The sequence below is a fragment of the Bombus fervidus genome, chromosome 9 (assembly GCF_041682495.2).
Source record: "Bombus fervidus isolate BK054 chromosome 9, iyBomFerv1, whole genome shotgun sequence".
NCBI lineage: Eukaryota > Metazoa > Arthropoda > Insecta > Hymenoptera > Apidae > Bombus > Bombus fervidus.
The window spans coordinates 2,279,820-2,301,356 of NC_091525.1; the positions used below are offsets into that span (position 1 = coordinate 2,279,820).

Sequence of the window (21,537 nt, forward strand, 5' to 3'; positions counted from 1 at the left end):
CAAGTCGTTTAAATAGATAGTAACATATCAACAGATTCAGTTTCAGTGATGAACAATATGACATTAAGTAGATTCACTTTGTACAAATGCTCATAAATTTTCAAAACGTCACGATATCGCGACTTCCGTTCAATCAGTAGTATGTTTATGAGCGTAGTTGCAGGATACTAGAATGCGCGACGCCTACGATACAGGATAATCCAGTACCTAAGACGTAAAACCTGTTTTCCAACGAATCATTTAACGTTTAACCGTAGACATAGAAATCACCAGCTAGTTTGAAGCAAAGCAACTAATTGCAACGTGTGTTTCTACCATTTTCCATCTACCGATTTCCACCATCAAAACCTAGCACTATATATCTTACTGTGATACTTACCTGGACATAATCAAACATTGCAATAAATACTTCTACACTTTTTAAATTTATATCAGGTATTATGCCACGAGGCTTAGTATAAACCGTATTTCTAACCGTCACTCGCGGTCCTACAGTGTCGCAGACTGATCGTCTTATCTGCCCGACGGAAACCATGCAATGTATCGACGAGTGCATAGTTGTCACCAAGCAACGAGTTCCAGAAACGTCGATTTCGGTCCGTTATTTTATGCACACAAAGAAGGTGACATACGTGATGATAGGCGCGAACGGTGGCGTGATCCGAGCGTAGTGGGGGTCGTCTCCCCGAGAAGACAAAGAAATGATCGAAGGGCAATCAGTCTCATTGGAAGATTCAAACGACGTACATCGAGAGGTCTGACGATTGAAATTAAAGTCGCTTAGTCTAACGAATTCATTGAGAGATATCGTAAAGTCGGGTTGAATTTCTGTAACACATTATCTGTATTCATCGCTAAATAATTTGTGACGCTTTTATTATTATATAATTTATTGTTAAAAATACAAGTTATATTAACCTGTTAATACAGTGTTAAATTCATTGAACTACCTCTGTTATCTTAACCGAAACAGGGGAACGACTAATTCGCGTGTGAGAATACATGAGTGAGAAGTAATAAATCATTTCAATAATTTCAAAAATATTCTATCTATAATTGTATATTAATGTTTGATAGAGAAAGTTAGATGTTTGATTCATGCCAGATTTTCATCTCTTTTTTTTTAGAAAATGTGACTCGTTTGAACAAATTCTGACCAATGTCCGTTTAAAATTACACGGAGAAAGTGTAGAAAATGAAAATATTGACAGAGCCTTAGTGGCAGAAAAAGGTTTGTGGATTCAGGGTCATTCTTATTCCCAAATGGGCTTTCTTCGACGTTTGTCGGATGAAAGGATTCTGTAGTGCGTAGTAAGTTTTTGTACTTAGTTTACCTGCAGGAAATTTTGGAAACAAATAGTTCTCGAACGACATAGATATTTATCCTACAACTTCCCTTCAAAATATTTCAATCAAAATTTAATCTACAGCAAAAATGTATTAATCCCGTGCAATTCATTCAACTTATCCACAGTGATCCTATATTTTAGAGAAATAATTGTTATTATATATTTTAGATACAGTATCTGATTTACAAAAATCTGAAGATTCCATTCTAGATAATATTTTATGTCTTACAACTAATATTACGATATTTTTCATTTAGCTTTTTGTGAAATTTATACTTAAAGATAATGCTTAAAAAACAAACAACTGGAATGGAAGCCTTTGACAGTAGTAACGCAATTTTTAAAATTAAACCGAAAGGTTGTCAAAGAAAAGAAAATAAAAACAAGTAAAAAAATGTATCGATAGCGTAGCATGAAACATGAAAGAAGATAGCGTTTAATAATATCGTTCTTTGCCATCTCGCGTTCCGCTGCAAAACATCGCGTTAATGCGGTCTCCTCTTTTTCCGAGCCTCCATCTTGCGCCTTCATCTCGTTTTCTTCCTACCCCGTCACGGAGAAAAGATCTCAACGTATTTCTCATATTTTATTCCTACAAGCTCGCTGCTTTTTATTGCGGTTCGACTGAACTGCGGTTCATGTTAGACTGAGCACCCCGCAGTTTCAGCCGTGCTTGCCAACCTTTGAAGGGTCTCGAAAAAATTCCAAAGATTACCAGAACGGAAAGAAATGCAAAGAAATTCGCGCATCACGACTGGAAATAATGACGAACAAACCATTTCGTATGTCCTACATTCTGATGTAGTTGTTCTTGCGAATAAAAGAAAGAACAGGGGAAAAGAGAAAGCAGGAAAGAAAATTTGGACCGTGTACGATATTTGCCAAAACGCAAAAGATTACCCGGTTTTCCCCTGTTATCCTACGCAAACGTAAATTCCGACTTTTCCGCCGAGCCCGTAAATCCACGTTTTTCTTTAGCATCGGTGTAATATTTCTTTTGAAATCTCCGACAACTCTTGTACAATACGCAATATGCGATACGAGAAAGTTCATCGAGTCTACTCGTTCTATACAAACGCTTCCCTTTGAAATTGTAAAGGGAAAATAGCGAAGAGAAGGATTAAAATGGTTGGAAATATGAACAATGCGAAGATGAAATAAAAAGGATAAGATAAAGTAACAATATTATCTCGTTCGTCGCGATGCTACTGTAGAATTAACTAGATGATTCACGAAAGTATTTGAATAGTTTTGTGATCTGTGCAAAATCTGTTCTTGCACTACATGTCTCGTAACTTTTACGTACATTTTTAGGTTTGTTTTAAAATTTTCCGATATAATAATAATGATGATGGCCGAATGCCACTGAAATTTCAAAATGTTTCATGCAATATATATATAAAGTGTGTACAAGTATTCCAATAATCTAACCTTTCATAACCTTGTCTAACCTTCCGTTTTTGAATATTGCACATCAAGAATATTCTTCAATTGTGTCAAATGGTTTTAGAGTCTCTTTTTCTTTAAGTTCAATTCTTTAAGTGAAAATAAGTTTCTGAGAAGTTTAGGAAGTGAAAAGTGAAAACCAGTTGCGACAACCAATGCGTTAACTTCACTTGGAATATAGATATAGTCTGAACCAGTTGTTAAAATTACCCTACATAACATCTATTCCTTGGGATAAAATTCCGAACATGTTGGCAAACATTGTCGGTGTGATTGTGGAGCATCTGTCATAAAAAAAATCTAATTTCGCCCGAAAAATTTGTTACTTTTTTACATAAAGCAAGAGGAAGAAGTAAATATTTACGTGTGATACTCTAATATTTCGCTTGATATTAAAAAGGTGAAACGAATACGTATAAGCAACTTGTTTAAAAGCGCGAACTTTGAAGGATCAAAAAGGAAAACGTATTGGCTCGAACATATCGACTAATTATAAGTCTCCAAGTACCTAGATGCTCTATTAGTAAAGCTATTACTGCCAACCGATCTCCTTTGGTAAAGCTCGAAGAAGCTAATGGAAACTGCCATCCTGAAAATACAATTTTCAGACAATCTGGTTTCCTAGCGGACGGACGGCAATCAAGCACCACTTAAGCCCTCGTCGTTCGTTTTATGATCCCGCAACAAGTATACTGAAGATAGGAAAATTAAACGACCTCTGAAAATGTCCGTAACTGCAATGTTTATGATGTATTTATTTATACGCACCCCGATTCAAATTCCTCAATGTGTATATACTCGCGAGATCCATGTCAGAGTGCAATAGAGATCGATGTGCTTAATAAAATATCCTTTTCGCGGAAAATGATTCATTAAAATATATATGGTACGTAATAATTTTATAGATGTGTAAATCTCTCGTTATTAGAGTTATTATAATTTCATAACAAATCTCCGACTTGTTTACAAGTGCAAATCCTATATACGTAAAAGTACGCTTGATGTTATGAAGAAATCCAAATAGGGTTTCGATTGATCGAATTTTAAATTACGATGTTAACAGAATTTAATCGAATATCCGATTTAATAATTATTTACTTTAAAGAAACATTTCGTTCTATAAATCTTATTTAAATACGTATTCCACCGAGCATTAATACGAGTATGTCGATTTTAGACATTTTAATCAGGTAAAAATTATACGAGATGTAATAAGCTGTGTTAATATTTGGAAACATACAGATTTTCTATTAAAATTTTACTTTCCAAATTATATATTTCCTCTCTTGTACCATGTTTTCTCCAATCTTCTCATGTAATGATCGTCGTAAAATTTTTGTCGATCGAACGACAAGTTCTTACTGGAAGTAACATGGGGTGCACGAGACCAAAAAGGTTTATTAGCATGTACCTATCTGATGGACGTATTCCGAACAAGAGCAATAGTGGTCTAGACTGGTACATGGCTTTCATCAATGAAATCAAGTTAGTAGTATCTAGAGAGGTTTCCGGAGAGACAGGAAGGTGTAATGAGAGTAGTTTAGTGCTTAATCGGGGTTTCTCGAGCGGCTTCTCGAACTACTCCAATTAACTTTGCACCAAGCCCGATTGCCGCTAGATTCAAGGGTAAATCCGCATGATATTGATTAAATTTAGAATGAGCTATGAAGGAAGTGCTCTAAAGTTTTCTTTAATACCGGCATCCGAAGTGTCGTTTGGATAATTAATCAGTGCGATATCAACGAAGGGCAAACTTCGCGACTTCGATTTAGTTCAACTTGGTGTCTGTGGTTTAAGCGGTATCAGTGAATGGAAGCAGATTAATTCAAGTAAAATTGAATCTATGAATTGAAAATTATACCGAGTTGGGTAATGCGCGGTATTTGCGATTAAACGTGCCGTTAACGACGTGTAAACTATTAATTAACTTCACTGCCGTTTATATGTACATTACCGAACTCCACTGCTGAGCAAAAGTTATTTCCAATGCCGAATATGAAGGTAACGAATAAATCAAAATTATTTATTAGATAGTTCCTATTCAGATTTTCAGATAAGAGATTCTTAATAAAAAAAATCTTTGATTCTGATAGTATTTCGATACTTGTCAACATTTTTCATCTCTTCCGCATTCATTCTTCATATTCCACTATCTTTTCTTCGTATTTCTTTTCCGGTTTCGAACAATTCTCGCGCGGTCCTATGTCACACAGGTACTAACAATAAGACGTCTACGAGATAATCTACGGGTCCAACAGGTAAAAATTTGTCCTAAGCGAGAGGAAAATGTTTATCTGCATTATCTTCGAGCGTAGGTGGGCAGCTCCTCGCGTTCCAACTTATAACTACCAAAAGGTTTGTTGTTGTGTATATTGTTTACGGCCATGTGCGCGTACACGCGAGGGTTTCGTGCTCCGGACACGTATCGCCCGTATCGAGACAGGACAAGGGCTAAAACAGGATTGGGCGGTGGATGTAGTTCGCTGTTGTAACTATCATCGTTCAGAACCCCGCTCAGGAAGTGATCGAGGGTTTTGATGGCCGTCGTTATGTCTTGCGAATTACGATGGGGATTCGTTGTCTGAGCCTTCCCACGATAGGGCGGCAATCCTGCATGATCCGAATCGTCCGTTAAGTACTCATCGAGTTCTTCTACAACTTGATACGACGATCGCCGTGGAACGTGCGGATGATATTCGACCTCGGCCAGCAGCCTTGTTCCGTTGTTTGACCTCAATGATTTACCTGCCCTCGTTATTGCTTTTGTTCCAGAACTTCCCTCTTCGTTCGTTGATCTTAAAATGCAAATATTCGACGCGTTATCGAGGGTCGACATAGGGCGTATCTCGATTATCACCAGTGATTTATGATAATATCAACCCCTTGCGTTCTAATATCGAGTTACACTCGTGACGCGGCTTATGGTCCTAATTTAACAGTGACAGGTCCTATTCGTGACAGTATCCACTTTCAACTGTACTTTTCCCTTCGATTCCTCGGTAAAAATCACGAAATACGAATTATTAATTGTACAAACGTTTGTTTGACCTCCTGCGTAAATATCTGTTTCGTTTCTAAAAATTATCATTTTAAGATTATCTATCTTTTCTTTGTGATTACCTAGTAGAAAGTGAACAAACGAAAACTAAATGAACGACGATCGAATATTAGATAAACGAGAACGTTTCTCCGAAAATTTCAATACTGCAAATAATTGCGAACTATGAACTCTTAATGAAAGGAATAGCAGTGTATTATAACAGTAGAGCACTAGATATGCTTTTCAATTGTACACTTCAAAAGTGTATTCTTACCTTTGCTTATCACTGATTGATTTCATCGTCTGATCTTTGAATGGTAACTTGAGATCGATCAATAGAGGTTTCAAGTATGAATACCCAGTCTGTGTTTGTCTTTCGGTAAAACCTCTACCTGGAGCCCCGACATCTTCTAACCCATTGTCCAAAGCTTGTTTAGCGAAAACAACATGTTGAGAAAGTTTTGGCAACACAACGTTCGTACTTGGAAGATAACTAAAGGCCGGTGGCTGTAAATTTGTTACTGGTTGGATATCCCGAGATACTTCTGTTGTCAATGCACCACTGGTTGAACAGGCAAGCGTTACCTGAATTGGACAGTTTTCAGTTTTCATTCAATTATTATCGTGCCACTTTTCACGCCTCTACATTTTTCGAAATAAGTTAAAAGTTAATATTCGTCACAACTTTAATGTTATAGTTTAAAAATTACATTTTGTCAGCCGCGTTTTAGGAACAAACATAAAATATAAATCTATTTAATATAAAAAGTAAATGAAATATTAGTAGGCAATTAATTCACTTATTCCAAACTTGATGTGTATATTACGTCTGTAACTGTTATTAAATTAATTAAATATCAGTTTCTATTCTATCGTTTCAGTATTGATTTTATTGTATATAAACGATCTGATCTGATAATCTTCCTCAAGACGTGAATGATATTAAAGTTACATAAAGTTTTACCAAATTAAAAGAGTATGAAAAAAAAAAGAGTACAATTTTACCAAGTAAAAGGCAAGAATATCTGCGACACTGACTAACATTCTGGAGGGTTTTTGAAGGAACTAAAACGGCAGTACGCACTGGGAGTGCTTTTTATATCCTATAGCACCACCTGCCTTAAGAGCGAAGTCTTGTCCGTCGCAGGAAATGTATACACCGTGTAAGTACGTATCTATTTACATACTAAAAGATTTTTCGACTTTCTCCTCCTTTTTTATGCGGTGAAATCTCTAATTGCCCTTCATTACGATTCTGTACGAGATCTTTTGAATCATGCCCAGCCATTATGTGTATATACAATATCAGACAATATTTTTTGTGAGAGATATTACATATATTTTGCAAAGGTAAATCACTACTGGTAGATACATCGACATCTGAGAAATCCTAGGCATTAAAAATTTTATACTTTTATACTACATGTTTGTTGTGCAGAATTCTTTTTTCTCAATAAGGTATACATACTACGTACAGAGTATCAAAAAGTAATGAATGATATGTTAGATTCATTCTTATTATATATGATGTAATGTTATTATATCATACCTTTAATTAAAGATATTTTTTCGGTATTACAAAGAATATTCAGTTTTTTCATTATTTATGGAGTGATAACAGAATAAAATATTATTTGTCATTACAGTCATAATACGTAAAAATAATAATAACATAACGACATAATAGAACAAAAAAGATGAAAGAAACCTGAAGATACTCGTATAGGCGATGTAGGAGCACAGAGTATAGGAACATTGTTTATTTTCATGGTATTATAGAGTGCGCTGTATGACGGTTCCAGCTCTTCGTGTCGGTAATCCTACTAGAATCATGGCAGTAATAGGTATTTTATTTGTTAACTTTGGCAATTTTGTATCTGTTTCTTATCAGAAATATATAATTAAGATTAGAATAATAATATTCTTTATATATTAACATATTGTACACGTGAATATTGTACAAAAGAATAAAATTTATTTTCGTTTATTTTTATATTTCTTGTTGTACACAAGGGACGCCAATTTTGAAAACGCGCCTAAACTTAGTTCCCGCCAAACTGTTCTCGCGCGTTGTTTCATTGCTGAACGCTGCGCTAAAATATTGTTCTAATAAGTAATTGTTAATTATTTCGAAGAATGGATGTCGGAGATACGCAAAATATTCGCTCACGTGTACCTGATGAAGTTGGGATCAAATGTCAAAAGCTGTTCCAGGACTTTTTAGAAGAGTAAAATTTTTACACTTCATTTAAAGACAGTCGATACCTCAAACTTGCCTTTTAAAACATATATTCTTATTTTATTAATTAGCTTTAAGGAACATGGAACTGTAAAATACCTTGAACCAGCCAAAGAACTTGTAAGTCCAGAACATAGTACATTAGAAGTGACTTTTGACGATGTAGATGAATACAATCAAGTATTGTCAACAACCATTGTTGAAGAGTATTTTAGGTGAGATTTTAGGATGTTCTTTTTATTACGACACCAGTTTAATCATTTGTTTTTATTTAATAAATTGTAATCTTTTTTTATAGAGTTTATCCATACCTATGCCAAGCAGTCTGTAATTATGTCAAGGATGTTGCAGATTTGAGGAAGGAAAAGGAATGTTATGTGAGTTTTGTGGAAGTCCCGATACGACAAAAATTAAGAGAACTAAATGCCTCGAAACTCGGTACATTAATACGTATATCTGGTCAAGTAATAAGAACACATCCTGTCCATCCAGAGTTGGTGCTAGGAACATTTATTTGTATGGACTGTAATGCTGTAATAAAAAATGTAGAACAACAATTTAAGGTATAATGTAAATGACCTCATTGATATGAATATGTTTGTAATGAAATTATTACAATTTGGGTAATTATTTACAGTTCTGCAATCCAACAATTTGTCATAATCCAGTATGTAATAATAGGAGGCGTTTCCTGCTAGATGTAGATAATTCCATATTTGTTGATTTCCAAAAAATTAGAGTACAAGAGACACAAGCAGAACTTCCTAGAGGCTGCATTCCACGTTCGCTTGAAGTTATTTTACGAGCAGAAGCTGTAGAAACTATTCAACCTGGTGACAGGTATTTTACTAAATACCTATACAATATTATATTAAAATTACTTATATAGCTTCGTTCACTTTCTCTAAGTTCTCTAATAAATCTTATTTGTACATTTCTAGGTATGACTTTACAGGAACTATGATAGTAGTACCAGATGTATCAGTTCTTTCACTTAGTGGTGCAAAAGCTGATCTTAAAGCAGCACGTCGGAAACCTACTGAACAAGGAGAAGGAATAACAGGATTAAAAGCTCTAGGAACACGTGAATTAACGTATAAAACAGCATTTCTAGCTTGCAGTGTTACTCCAACAAGTTTTAGGGTATAACAAATTAGTTACATATTGTGCCATATGTACATATACATGTACAATACATATCATAATATAGTAATGTGTATATATATGTATACATATTTTATGTTATTAATATTTTTCTAGTTTGGTGGTACCGAAACAAATATGGAAGAAATTTCTCAAGAAATGATGAAAAAGCGAATGTCAGAAGCAGAATGGAATCGTATATATGAAATGAGTCGTGACAAAAATCTATATGAAAATCTTGTACAAAGTTTATTTTCCGCTATACACGGTAACGATGAAGTTAAAAAAGGAATTACTTTAATGTTGTTTGGTGGTGTGCCGAAAACAACGTTAGAGGGTACCTCGTTACGAGGGGATATAAACTGTTGTCTTGTTGGTGATCCTAGTACAGCGAAATCTCAATTTCTAAAAAGTGTTGCTGACATCACACCAAGATCAATTTACACTTCAGGAAAGGCGTCTTCCGCAGCTGGATTAACTGCTGCTGTAGTAAGAGATGAAGAGTCGCCTGATTTTGTTATTGAAGCTGGTGCTTTGATGCTTGCTGATCAAGGTATTTGTTGTATCGATGAATTTGATAAAATGGATATCAGGGATCAAGTGGCTATACACGAAGCCATGGAGCAACAAACTATTTCACTAGCTAAGGTCTGTTGATGTCGAGTGATAATTGATATTAAAATTTTCTAGTATATGCATATTAGCATTAATAAAATATATATATTTTTAGGCTGGCGTAAGAGCAACTTTGAATGCCCGAACATCAATATTAGCAGCAGCAAATCCCGTTGGTGGACGGTATGATAGGAAAAAGTCATTACAACAAAATGTTCAATTAACGGCTCCAATTATGTCCAGATTTGACTTATTCTTTATTATAGTCGATGAATGCAATGAAATTGTTGATAATGCAATCGCTAAAAGAATTATTGATTTACATTGCGATAATTGGCAAGGTTTTGATACAGTATATTCGCAATCAGAGATCTCTAGATATATTAATTTTGCCAAACATTTTAAACCTATGTTAAATCAGGTATTGTTATACCGTTTTAAATATAAATTCATTATTTAAATTATTTGGATTAATTTCCTTTTTCAATTTCAGGAAGCGGCAGAATCTTTAGTTGATAGTTATACTACGCTTAGACAAAAAACTGGTAGTGGCTCCGGCAAATGGAGAGTTACTGTTAGAAAATTAGAAAGCCTTATTAGATTATCGGAAGCCATGGCTAAATTAGAATGCTCAGATGAAGTTACTATAAAACATGTTTCAGAAGCAAAACGTTTATTAAGTAAAAGTATCGTTACTGTAGAACAGCCGGATATAGATTTAGAAAAAGCCGAAGATGATGGAATGGATGTCGATATGAATGATGCTCCTCCTATCATGGAGGCTCTCAACGCATTAGATCACGATATGGAAGCGGAAACTCCTACACGTAAATTATATATCACTTACATAAACTTAAATGTCTCTATGTGAATGTCTATGTGTAATAGTTAATCTTATACATCCCTCTTTTCTTCTTTACATTATATTTATAGAACACAAGAAGAAACTAACAATGTCCTTCGAAGAGTATAAAAATTTATCTAATATGTTAGTGTTGTACATGAGAAATGAAGAAACTCGTGCTGAAAGTGAAACTGTTGCTACAGGTATATTGTGTCTGAAGTTATTATTTATATAAATATTTATTTTATAATTTTCTCTTTTCTACAGGGGACACTAAAGGTGGATTAAAGAAATCAGAACTGGTGGCATGGTATCTCGATCAAATACAGGATCAAATAGATTCAGAAGAAGAGTTGTTGGAAAGAAAAAATTTTATTGAAAAGATCATTGATAGGTTAACATATCATGTACGTAGAAAAGTAGTTATTTAAAATTATTCGAATTTTATTATTAATGATTCATTTTTTAATTTCTTTTGTTAATTGTATTTCAGGATCAAATTATAATACCTTTAACTACAAGGGATGAAAAAGACGAAGAAAATGATCCTTTACTTGTTGTACATCCTAATTATATTATTGATGTTTAAACTTTTTTGATACAAGAGTATTGTTAAGAACTAATTACGCAATTGTTGATAAAGTAATGGTAAATAGAGGTAAATATTGGAATTTATTTTCGCATATGAATAATACAATTTATTTTACATTGTGGATGGCGCAAGATTAAAGTATTTTTATGGAAATATTTTTTACTTACTTGATGTAACCAAACCAAAATGTACCTCTACTTGCCTTAATTCATTGAAAATATTGGATTTATAATTCAAAATCAGAAGACAACGCACCATTATATTTTTTACATATTTTAAATTAAAAATAAATATTTATATTAATATACAGTGTACTTGTTACATTGACTGTTTATTTAACTACTACTAAAATTATTACATTATAACAGTTTAACATAAATACATTAATAAGGTAGTTGCTAACCATGCTAATTATATTAATTATGTACTCCACATGCTCTCATAAAGTAACATTCGTTTAAAGCAAAGATAATATATATTAAATATTTAAAACGAGTAAATACGTGGAAGTAAGAAACAAGTAACAAGAAAAGTTCAACAATATTTTGTACTTAAAAATAATTTTGAATTGATATTTCAATTATTAATACTTATTAATTACTAGTACATATTAATTTATAATGTGGAATAAATAGTTCTTTTAGAAATTTGAAACATTCACGATCTCGTATCACACAATTTTTTAAGAAGAAATATCAAACATCGAATGACATACAGATACACATTGCTCTTTATCATTAACATATCTCACAAATGGTGGGGAAATTTGCACAGTGTGGTTAAAAGGATATACTTTTAAAATGGAATTGTAGTGTTTTACGTGAGTTTATCATAGAATGAGCGCGAGAGAACGATTAAAAGGATCTACACGCCATGTGAGTACTGAAAGATAAATAAAAAGATATGAGTATGAGATATTTTTCGTATGTCATAAAGTGTGAATTAATCATAAAACTAGATGAAATCAGAATTAAGTACTAGGTGTATTTCAAGTTTTATAATATTCTAGTATTAGGTATATACATATGTAGCACCTAAAATACAATTTTTTTTTGTATTAACATTAAATTTCTAAGTATAATTCATATATAGGACTATTCTCGGGCCGTTTTTACTGGAACATTCACCGTTTGGCAAGAATTTTTGTTGGAAAAGGAAAGCGTTTTTTGGAGCATAGTACGCTTATTTGATTCTTTATTACGAGGTTTCAGTCAAGTAAGCAGCTTATATATCTTTTATAAATGATGTATAGATAACGAAAAAGTTCATAGATATAACATAATAAATAAATTTGCATCTGTACGTTATTTTTAATTAACATAAGTTATGTCAGTCAGTTATTTAATATCTTAGATTTATAAGTATAAGGATCGTCTACAAGATTTTCAAAAAGATATGCACATACACAAATTGATATTTAAATCGATTGAAAGATACTCATTTTCAGCTTATATAAATTTACAGGTTGTATTTGCAAATAATCCAATTAGTGGATTATTGATAACGATTTCTTTAGGAGTTAATGCACCGGGTACGTTACTCCTCTCCGCAATCACTGGTTCCATAGGTCTTCTATTATCTGTGGTACGTAATTGTTACATCGAATATTTAAAAAATGATATTTTGTTAATTATTTTTTACTTTGAAAACTTCGAACTATGTGCTTCCTACATATTCATTAAATATATGCCAATATGTATATAAATATATATATATATTTGACGCGGATAAATAATGCCTAATTGCATTGTTGATTTACGTGACGTATGAATCGATTATTCATGCTTTTGTAATTATTATTCATTTGATCATCGCATGATACGGTATTGTTTCACGAAAAGTAAACAAAATGACTGCAATGCGGAATTTTTTGCGAGGATAATACGATCGCGTCGCGATACAATTTGCGGAGCTTTTTCGTTGATACGTCATATGAGAAAATTCGTACATTACGTTTTGGTAAGCATATATTTCATTTGCAGCTGATACGAGATTCACAGGAAAATATCGCAAATGGGTTAACAGTGTTGAATCCATTATTAGTTGGTGCGATATCGTCTAGTTTAATACCAAATATCTATGGACCATTCGATGGTTTCAGTCTACTACTGATTATTCTGGGAACGATCTTTAGGCAAGTTTCAATAAATTGACGAATATCTGCTTATAAGTTTACTTTTTATTATAAAATGTTTGCTGTAACGCGCAGTATTAGCATTTTAGTAATTCTTACGAATATAAGATAACTTTCTGTTGAGTTTTATGATATCGTTGTAAATGTAAAGTGACGAGTGTGACGTATGAAGTATTCAAACAAAGCTCAACAGTCAATTCTTTTATGATTTTTGGAGAATCGTTTATTTTTCACCTGTTAATAGAGTAGAATGATATGTAAAATTTTCGATAAAGTTTCAAATCTTACAGATTTACTTAAATTTAATATTAAAAAAAAAAGTTCATTCAATCTTTTAAATAGATTTTACTTTACCATTACAAAAATATTCGACAGTATATTACATTACAACGTAGATTAAATTTAAACAACAGTGATAATTATAGAACGCTTTTAACTAATTTTTTTAATGATTAATGTTTACAGTGTTTACTTGACCCGCTCTTTCGAAAACAATAAGTTACCATTCACAGCATGGCCGTTTAATCTGGCTGAATTTGCGTTGCTCTTGGTCCTTTATACCCAAGACAATGGGCTTGATACGACGGAGAAACTGCAACCAGTTATGAGAATGGTAATAGAATTTGTTGTGTGAGCATTCAATTTTCGTATTGTTGCGGAATGCATAGATAAACACTCCTTTTTTCGGTACCAGTAGTCCAGACTTTTAGAGACTTTAAAAGACCTGTTAATATCACACGTAATCGTAAAATTTTATTTATTCGCTATAAATTTATGTTCTTATATTAAAAGTCATAAAATTATTATTTATCGTAGATGTAAGATTTATGGTACACTCTAACGTACCGCACGTTTCTCAGTCATTTGTAATGTAACAAAGATTATTGACCAAGATTTTGTGCACAACACATATCGACAAAAATATATAACCGATTCAAAAATTTTTTTTTTTCATAGTAAATCCAAGGTTATCATGAATTTTTGAAACAGAATCATGTAATTTTTCTCCATTTTACAATCTAATTATTTGTTAGATCTCATGATATGACTTATAATGTTAAATGTGAAGTTACTCTCTATTTTGTTTCAAGTGCTGAACTGGAGACATTCTTCTATTTATGTTCTATGTAAATAGTATGGAAACTATTTGTTATAAAGATATCATTTGATAACGCAGCGTGCTCATAAGTTTATGAAGATTTATGTATTTTGATACGCACGCCTACACGTGTACTGCTACAAAATTTTTATCACGTTATGTCACGTAGTGCCGTATATACATATATTATATATTCATCAGCGATATCTGAATGTAACTGTTCTTAACATATTTACGTTCCAAAAACTAACAAGTTAAGCTAATGAAATGATACCTTAAAATACTTCAATTTTGCCTATTAACACTTTCGAAGTTATTAATATTTTTTAGAAAATATTCAGTTGTTTATATGTTTCACGTTTATACGTTTATACGTGTTATGTGTTTTATTCCATGTAATACCCTTGACTACGTGATCGCATTTTTGATTGGAGTTTCATAGAATCGGTACAATCAGTTTTTATCGTTATATCACATCAGCACGAACAGTAACGAGTAACATTTGTGTGTTACATAATCGATCGATAACAGATGAAAGCGATAATTTCAAGTTTAGTTATGCCAGCAACGTTGTCCAACTTAAGTTGCGATGCTTAAAAGCCTCATCCACTCCGCTAGTCGCCATGTGGCACGCACACGATCAATACAAACTTCTTACCTATTGTTGTTTGTCTCTAGAGCGAGATAGGAAAAGATGAAAATCATCTCAGATTCGTCGATCTCTTTTTTTTTAGATGAAATTCGCATTAAATCTGTATTTCTTCGTCATTTTAGTAAAATTGTAGTAAAATATATAGAGGAAGTAAAAAATTTACGTAATGTAAGATTACGTGCGAAGGTCAAAGACAGCATTGAGTTGCAAATATAAAAATTTGAATGATTTAGAAGGTATAATTAACTTAACGGATTACGAATGGAGGAAACGTATTATTGTCGCGCGTTCTTCTTTTAGATATGGAATTAAATAAATTCGCCATAGAAAGAAAGTTCTATCGATTTTTTATTCAAGGGTATTTTTGCCCTGAGTTTTCTTTCGGTCGTGGATATCAATGGACGAACTAGCCCAGTTTTGAGCACAGGGTTATATGTACTCGAACAAAGATATCGTGTACACATATACGTGCTATGTGTGTCGCGAGTACATACACGATCAGTTGTTTATACAGTACATTCTTATTGTTTCCAGGACAATGCAACAAGTGATGCGACGACAGGCAATATCAGTTTCATCGGAGAAAATGCGACAGGGATACACATTGACTGGGGAATGGTAAAGTTTGCTCCACTTTTCACAATTCAATCATGTGTCACATCGTTGAAGGTATTAGACATTTTCGGATACTCGAATATCTTGGGATCTTAAACAACATCTTGCATTATTTTGTTTCGTCAAACTGTATCATGAATGTTTTAAATGCCATATTACATTATATAGTCATCATTGTCATTAACTGTAAGACATTTTTTAACGAGTCAATTTGTGCGCATTCTGTACATTTTTCAGATGTTTCGTGGCGTTATAGTGTCAGCGTCGCAGGTGTTAGCAGTTGAAAGCGTTATTATAGGTGCTGTGGTTTATTTAGCTTGTCTACTTTGTTCTCCGATAACGGCTGGCTTTGCTTTTTTGGGTGCACTCATCGGTTCATTGGCGGGTATTATACTATTTTTGTGTATGAACCTTGAATTTATCGAGCGTGAGATTGAGTCAACGTAGCTTGCAAATGTTCTTGAGACAAAGATATTAGTATTTTCTATTTTTCTGTCATAGTTTCTCGTTATTCGTAGGTTTAATGCTTGGAACACAAATCGATGAAATTTATGCCGGCTTCTGGGGTTACAACACTTTTCTGACGGGAGCTGCGTTAGGAACTTTATTTGCGTTTACCAGACAAACAGCTGTAGCTACGATCGTAGCAATCGTATACACTGTGATCGTGCAGTATGGCGTATTGTTCTTCTTTAGAGATGTAATTAAATTAATATTTTTATTTTTTGCTTTAAAAATTTAATAATTCTTAGATAGATTTCTGTTAATTAATGTTAATCAATATCTTAAAAAGACGATGTCAATCGTAGTAAAATTTGAGTTTTAAAAGATAAAGATATATATATATACATACTAACTTAAGAATCAAAATGAAGAATTAAATAATTTTATGTACAGCTGAAATTGCCGATACTGTCGCTACCGTTCATTCTGGTGACTTCTTTGTTTCTGCAATTAAGGAACAACTCAGAAGATAAAACTTTTCTGCAACCCTCGCCTATTTCTATTCCACAGGAACAACGTCGGGATTATCTTGCCAACCAACAGCTTATTCAGCAAGTATGAATTTGTATTATTTCCTTCCTTTTCACTTCAAAAATTCTATTTGCTTAATAATATTTTGATGTTTTGCAATTTACTTTCATGGGCGTATGATGTCATTTCCTCATTATTTTTTTTATAAAATCCATATGCCTGCGTTTGATACAGAGTCCATAAAAAAAATTTTAATATCATAGTTACGAAATTTTTTAGCACTTAGAATTTTTAGAAACAAAAAACATGTTCATTGTTATTTCTAGTATATTTCATATACTGGAATACAATTGATTATAGTCGGAGAAAGTTTGATATGCGTTATGATGAGACTATCGTCATGGGAACTCTAGAAATCGATTTCTACTCTAGCCGAGGTTAACCTGCTTTTATACGATTCCAAGGAATCGCGTATGGTGAATGTGGTTTCGTTATACAAAGGTTATCGGCAAAAGCAGTCGGCGACACGCTCGCCTTTTACTTTATTTGCAAGACGGAAAGAATAATCCTTGCCAGTATAAATAAAGTATCGATAAAAACAAAAGTAAATGATTTTGCAGTTCGCGTATTTATTTATGTAGTTTGTGTTTAAAGAAATATATAGTAGTATATACTCGGTATATTGCACTTTCTATTTCGACTAAAATATCAGATTAGAAAGTAGTACAGTTATCAGAAAAAATAAAATACCGTGTATTCTTTTAGGTTTTAATGTATTGTTCTTTTCTTTTCTTGTAGATAAATGATCCAGAAAATATCGAAGACGGTGCTAAAAATCGAAAAAAGATATCAACGCTTGACGTTTAATGATAAAATAAGCATAATGCGATATTTTCATTTGCACATTTCATATGGATGTTTTATAGAAATTTGAATTCAATGTCTTATATCTGCTTTCACTCGCTATTTCTTCTCTCATAAGAAATACATTGGATTGTTACAACGAATTTTTAACGGAAGCATTCAAGAATCTACAAGTCGATCAATAAAATTACTTGGCTGCTTTTTTTAGCTTACGACGTGGAGCCCGTGTCGTAAATTCGACGGAGAATTTTCATTTGTCCTGCATAACGACTACTGCGTCTGTTCTTTTATTGCGTTAACTACGTGCTTTATGTATATAAGACATTCGGATTTGTGACATGATTTCTTAGAAAATATGAAAAAAATACTTTCAACTTTTCTCTTGTATATGATGAATTGATGACAATTTTCACGAATAAAGGTCAAGTGCGAAAATACGAATAGAGAAACAATGTGACGCTGCTTCGTTAAAAATAAGTTTTGCGAATATCTTCTTTCTTTCCTTATGAATTTATCGAGGATAGACACTGCAGTCAAAAAAATTTAATATCTAATAATAATAAAATAAAAATAAAATAAAACAATAATAAAATATCTATAGTACTGGATACTATTAACTATGAACATTTATATTTTAATTATTCTTCTAATATTTCAATATACTACGGAAGGAAAACAGAGTGTAAATATATGATATTCGACAATGTCCTACAACTTCTACCACTCTATTTCTATTTTTAATAATCCTGGCATAATCTCATCCTGTGTTCTAGTGCTTTTCATGGACGCTACTATTGCAATATATGATAGTTGTTTCATACTTTGTAATATATGTAACATGCATATTCATGTAATTTCCAAGCAGGAATATATCGAATATTTCGTAAAGGTGAATATTTACAGAACAATGTTATTTCCTTTTAATATATTACGTTGCAAGGGGTATCTGTTTATTCATGCAAGATTGATTTTCCACAGAACGAAGTAACTTGGAGGATATTGGAAAAGTATGCATGATGCTGCGCATTGAGAGTTGTTGATATCTTAGCTGTATTAAAATTTGTGAAGACAACGTCAAACTTTCTCTCATTTGTCATATTTGTGTGTACGTATATTCATTTTCAGTTTAATGTGTCGCATTGCATAAGATATTCTTTCTCGAAGAAAACGTTCTTTTTCTTTCTAATTTGCTCGTACATGTAGCGAAATTTACTTGTTATAATTTTAAAGCTACATATATTTCGCTTTGAGTAGCCGTTAATAATATCGCCTGAAGCAATAAACTTCAAGGCTTGGGACTTGTTATACTTACTGGTAAAATAGTATCGTACAAAAAAGAATGTTCTTTGCAGGTTGGCATAAAACTCTGTTTAACAATTTTCTTCAGAATTATCGTACATATTTTTTACTTTAAAATCTTAGAAAATTGTCTTCAAACTTTTCTCCAAGTAACGTCAAAGTAAAAGAAATGGTCTTTCAATTTCAAAATGATTTTTTTTTATTTCAATTAGTCTACATTCCATCGATATGAGGCAACAGGTAGGAATCGTATGAAGTTGTCGTTTAACTTGCAGAGGTCTAGAGTAGCGTTACATTTCTATTTCTCTGCAGTACTTCGATTTTACCACTTTTTGTAAAAATTGATCCGACAGATAGACACAATTTTACGTTATGTAACTCTTCCTTTCACGAAGCATGAAAATTACTTCTTTCAATAACGCACTGCCAACTTTTCACGTTTTACTCGTAACATTACTTTATACATGTACGTTTTTCTTTTTTCTGATAAGGGCATTATTCACAAGCACGACCCTGTCCTAGATTCTATTTTGTCGTTAAATTATTTCCACAATGGTTTTCTTGATAAATGTCTATCTTTACTCATTCCGAATTTGTGTTCTTGAAATGTTATTTTGAGATGTAGAAATACAATTTCCGGTTGAGTAATACATATATTTCGTGTCACATGCGCCATCGATGACCGTCGCGATGCTAGTTGCTAGATTCAAACTCTCATTAGGCAAATGTTATTGTTCGATCAATTCAATATGTTGCTCCGCAGTAGTGTTATATTTAGCGTTAAAAATTTACATAGCTTTTCATAGTAACATGTATGTTTGTATTTTTATAATATGTATGTATGTACTTTTTGGTTCTCTAAATACTTTTCTAAGAAAAGTGATCCTAAACTCGATTAGCTCGTATTCTTTCGTATAATTCGTAAACTGCAAGACTGGAATTATAAGTTTCTGCAATCCTGCGATTAAGGTAGTAATTTCTTCCTCGTAGCTTCTTGCATCACTTCATAATGCAGAAACAACGTTATTTGTATTTTCATAAATCAAGGTAAATTGACCCTACGATTTTATTGCGCAAATGTGTCTTAGCTATTACCATGCTGTAAAGTAGATAATTCGTAAATTGTGAAGGTAAAATTAAGTATCATTAAAAGTTATAGGTATCGGATTGTTGTTTATATTACGGAGCAGCGTATTCTCCAAACATTATGAAATTGTAAGAATATATTATCTGACCCTTTCTAATATCAAACCTTCCTTCCCAATTGCTGAATTTGAGACAAATAGAAGACAGAATAGAAATTAGTTCTTAAATTATATTAGACAAATTGATATTCCTCGGAAATAGAATTGTTTTGATATTGACTGCAGCCAATTATCGAAAAATTCATTTTCACACGTTCGTTTACGCGTGCATAAAATAAATAACGCAAAATATTAAATATCTAAAAATATATCGAATAGTTATATCACTAACTTCTATTAATATTCACTCGACATAACGTCGTTTCTTTTATATTCCTTTCATTATTCACAGCGTACAAGTTTCGTGATGTGGTTAGGTATAAAGTTTATATCACGGGTTACTGCGTCTGGAGAACGCTAGGATTAAGTTATAAATAACGAAGTCGAGGAAAATCTTGGGATTCTTCGGCATGGCGGCAACGATAGAGAAGATGGCTTCTCTCGTAAAGAGTAAAACCCACGATTCTATCTACATTTTTAAATTTTGATCAGGATTGAGTCCAGACTATCTAAGAAGGGATTAAATCCCTTACGTGACCAGCCTGTAACCGTTACAGGGAAAATGACAAAATAAGTGGAAGAGGAAATTCCGAGGTCAAATTTCTTACTTCTTTTATATATGTATTTTATAAATTCCTTAATAATTTTGTAAACTGATGTACACAATGGACTTTTGTCGGAATCTACGAGATTAATAAATAACTAGAATTCATACCATAAGAGTCCACCATTCAGATAAGTGGATTCAATCGGCAGAAGTTCATTTGATCGGACATTAGCTAAAATTTCATTTCAACAAATGGAGTTGCATTGTACATGCAAATATCAGTGTGTCGTATCTCGTCAAAAATATGTTAATGCAGTAGAGCCGATTATCGGAACATCGATTAACGAAACGACAGATTATTGGAACATTAATCAATATAAAATTTGAAGATGACTCTCTGTAAGCAAAATAGGGAAAGAAGAATAGAATTTGTCACATTTTTCTTCAAGATTTCTTGTCTTTCTTTAAGCATACATGATTAGTTCGGACAATCAAGATTCCACCATGTACTTTTCTAATGGAAAATATCAAACGCGTACTAGGAATTTCCAAAGGTTTTCACAATGCCGTAATAATTTTTCTCAGTTTGTCCCATTTCTGTCAAGCGTTCTAATACTCGTACAAACATCAGTTTTAAGGAAGAAAGATACGCACGATGCGATATCGCTACGAGTACAGATACATAAGCAAAGGTGACCGCACTATGGGCAAAAAGGGAGGTCGTCGGAGGCACGGACGCCACTGCTGGCGGCGAAGGAAAGGGATGGCTGGTGGTGGAAGTGGCAAGCGTCGGTATAGGAAGGGGTAGGGCTGAACGCATCCCTGCCAGACCGGCCACCT

General features: G+C 33.0%; 3 protein-coding genes and 1 long non-coding RNA gene across 6 annotated transcripts; 2 read left to right on the plus strand and 2 right to left on the minus strand.

Annotated features, from left to right (window-relative positions):
- Positions 1-3,209: 3,209 nt before the first annotated feature.
- LOC139990872 (uncharacterized) lies at positions 3,210-7,221 on the minus strand. The gene is made up of 3 exons (XM_072010446.1): positions 6,841-7,221; positions 6,110-6,420; positions 3,210-5,590 (listed from the first exon to the last, which is right to left on the minus strand). The coding sequence occupies exons 1-3, from the start codon at positions 6,877-6,879 to the stop codon at positions 5,095-5,097; spliced, it is 846 nt and encodes a 281-aa protein (XP_071866547.1). The 5' UTR covers positions 6,880-7,221; the 3' UTR covers positions 3,210-5,094.
- Positions 7,222-7,777: 556 nt separating this feature from the next.
- Positions 7,778-11,571, plus strand: Mcm6 (minichromosome maintenance 6). The gene is made up of 11 exons (XM_072010110.1): positions 7,778-8,063; positions 8,146-8,289; positions 8,373-8,637; positions 8,712-8,914; positions 9,016-9,217; positions 9,335-9,865; positions 9,948-10,253; positions 10,326-10,659; positions 10,766-10,879; positions 10,944-11,083; positions 11,170-11,571. The coding sequence occupies exons 1-11, from the start codon at positions 7,972-7,974 to the stop codon at positions 11,263-11,265; spliced, it is 2,427 nt and encodes an 808-aa protein (XP_071866211.1). The 5' UTR covers positions 7,778-7,971; the 3' UTR covers positions 11,266-11,571.
- Positions 11,572-11,986: 415 nt separating this feature from the next.
- On the plus strand, positions 11,987-18,147 carry LOC139990745 (urea transporter 1). Of its 3 annotated transcripts, XR_011800640.1 has the most exons (11): positions 11,987-12,143; positions 12,361-12,483; positions 12,733-12,852; positions 13,251-13,402; positions 13,868-14,015; positions 15,688-15,771; positions 16,006-16,153; positions 16,287-16,468; positions 16,666-16,827; positions 17,176-17,347; positions 17,542-18,147. XR_011800640.1 is itself a non-coding variant. In XM_072010218.1 (10 exons), the coding sequence occupies exons 1-10, from the start codon at positions 12,105-12,107 to the stop codon at positions 17,608-17,610; spliced, it is 1,227 nt and encodes a 408-aa protein (XP_071866319.1). In that variant the 5' UTR covers positions 11,988-12,104; the 3' UTR covers positions 17,611-18,147. The 3 variants fall into 3 exon arrangements, 2 of the variants coding, with proteins under 2 accessions (XP_071866320.1, XP_071866319.1); XM_072010218.1 differs by lacking the exon at positions 17,176-17,347 and having other exon boundaries at positions 11,988-12,143; XM_072010219.1 differs by lacking the exons at positions 16,006-16,153; positions 16,287-16,468; positions 17,176-17,347.
- A 1,606-nt stretch (positions 18,148-19,753) lies between these two features.
- On the minus strand, positions 19,754-21,477 carry LOC139990839 (uncharacterized). The gene is made up of 2 exons (XR_011800671.1): positions 21,134-21,477; positions 19,754-21,092 (listed from the first exon to the last, which is right to left on the minus strand). It is a non-coding gene; the product is annotated as an uncharacterized lncRNA (long non-coding RNA).
- Between the last annotated feature and the right edge of the window lie 60 nt (positions 21,478-21,537).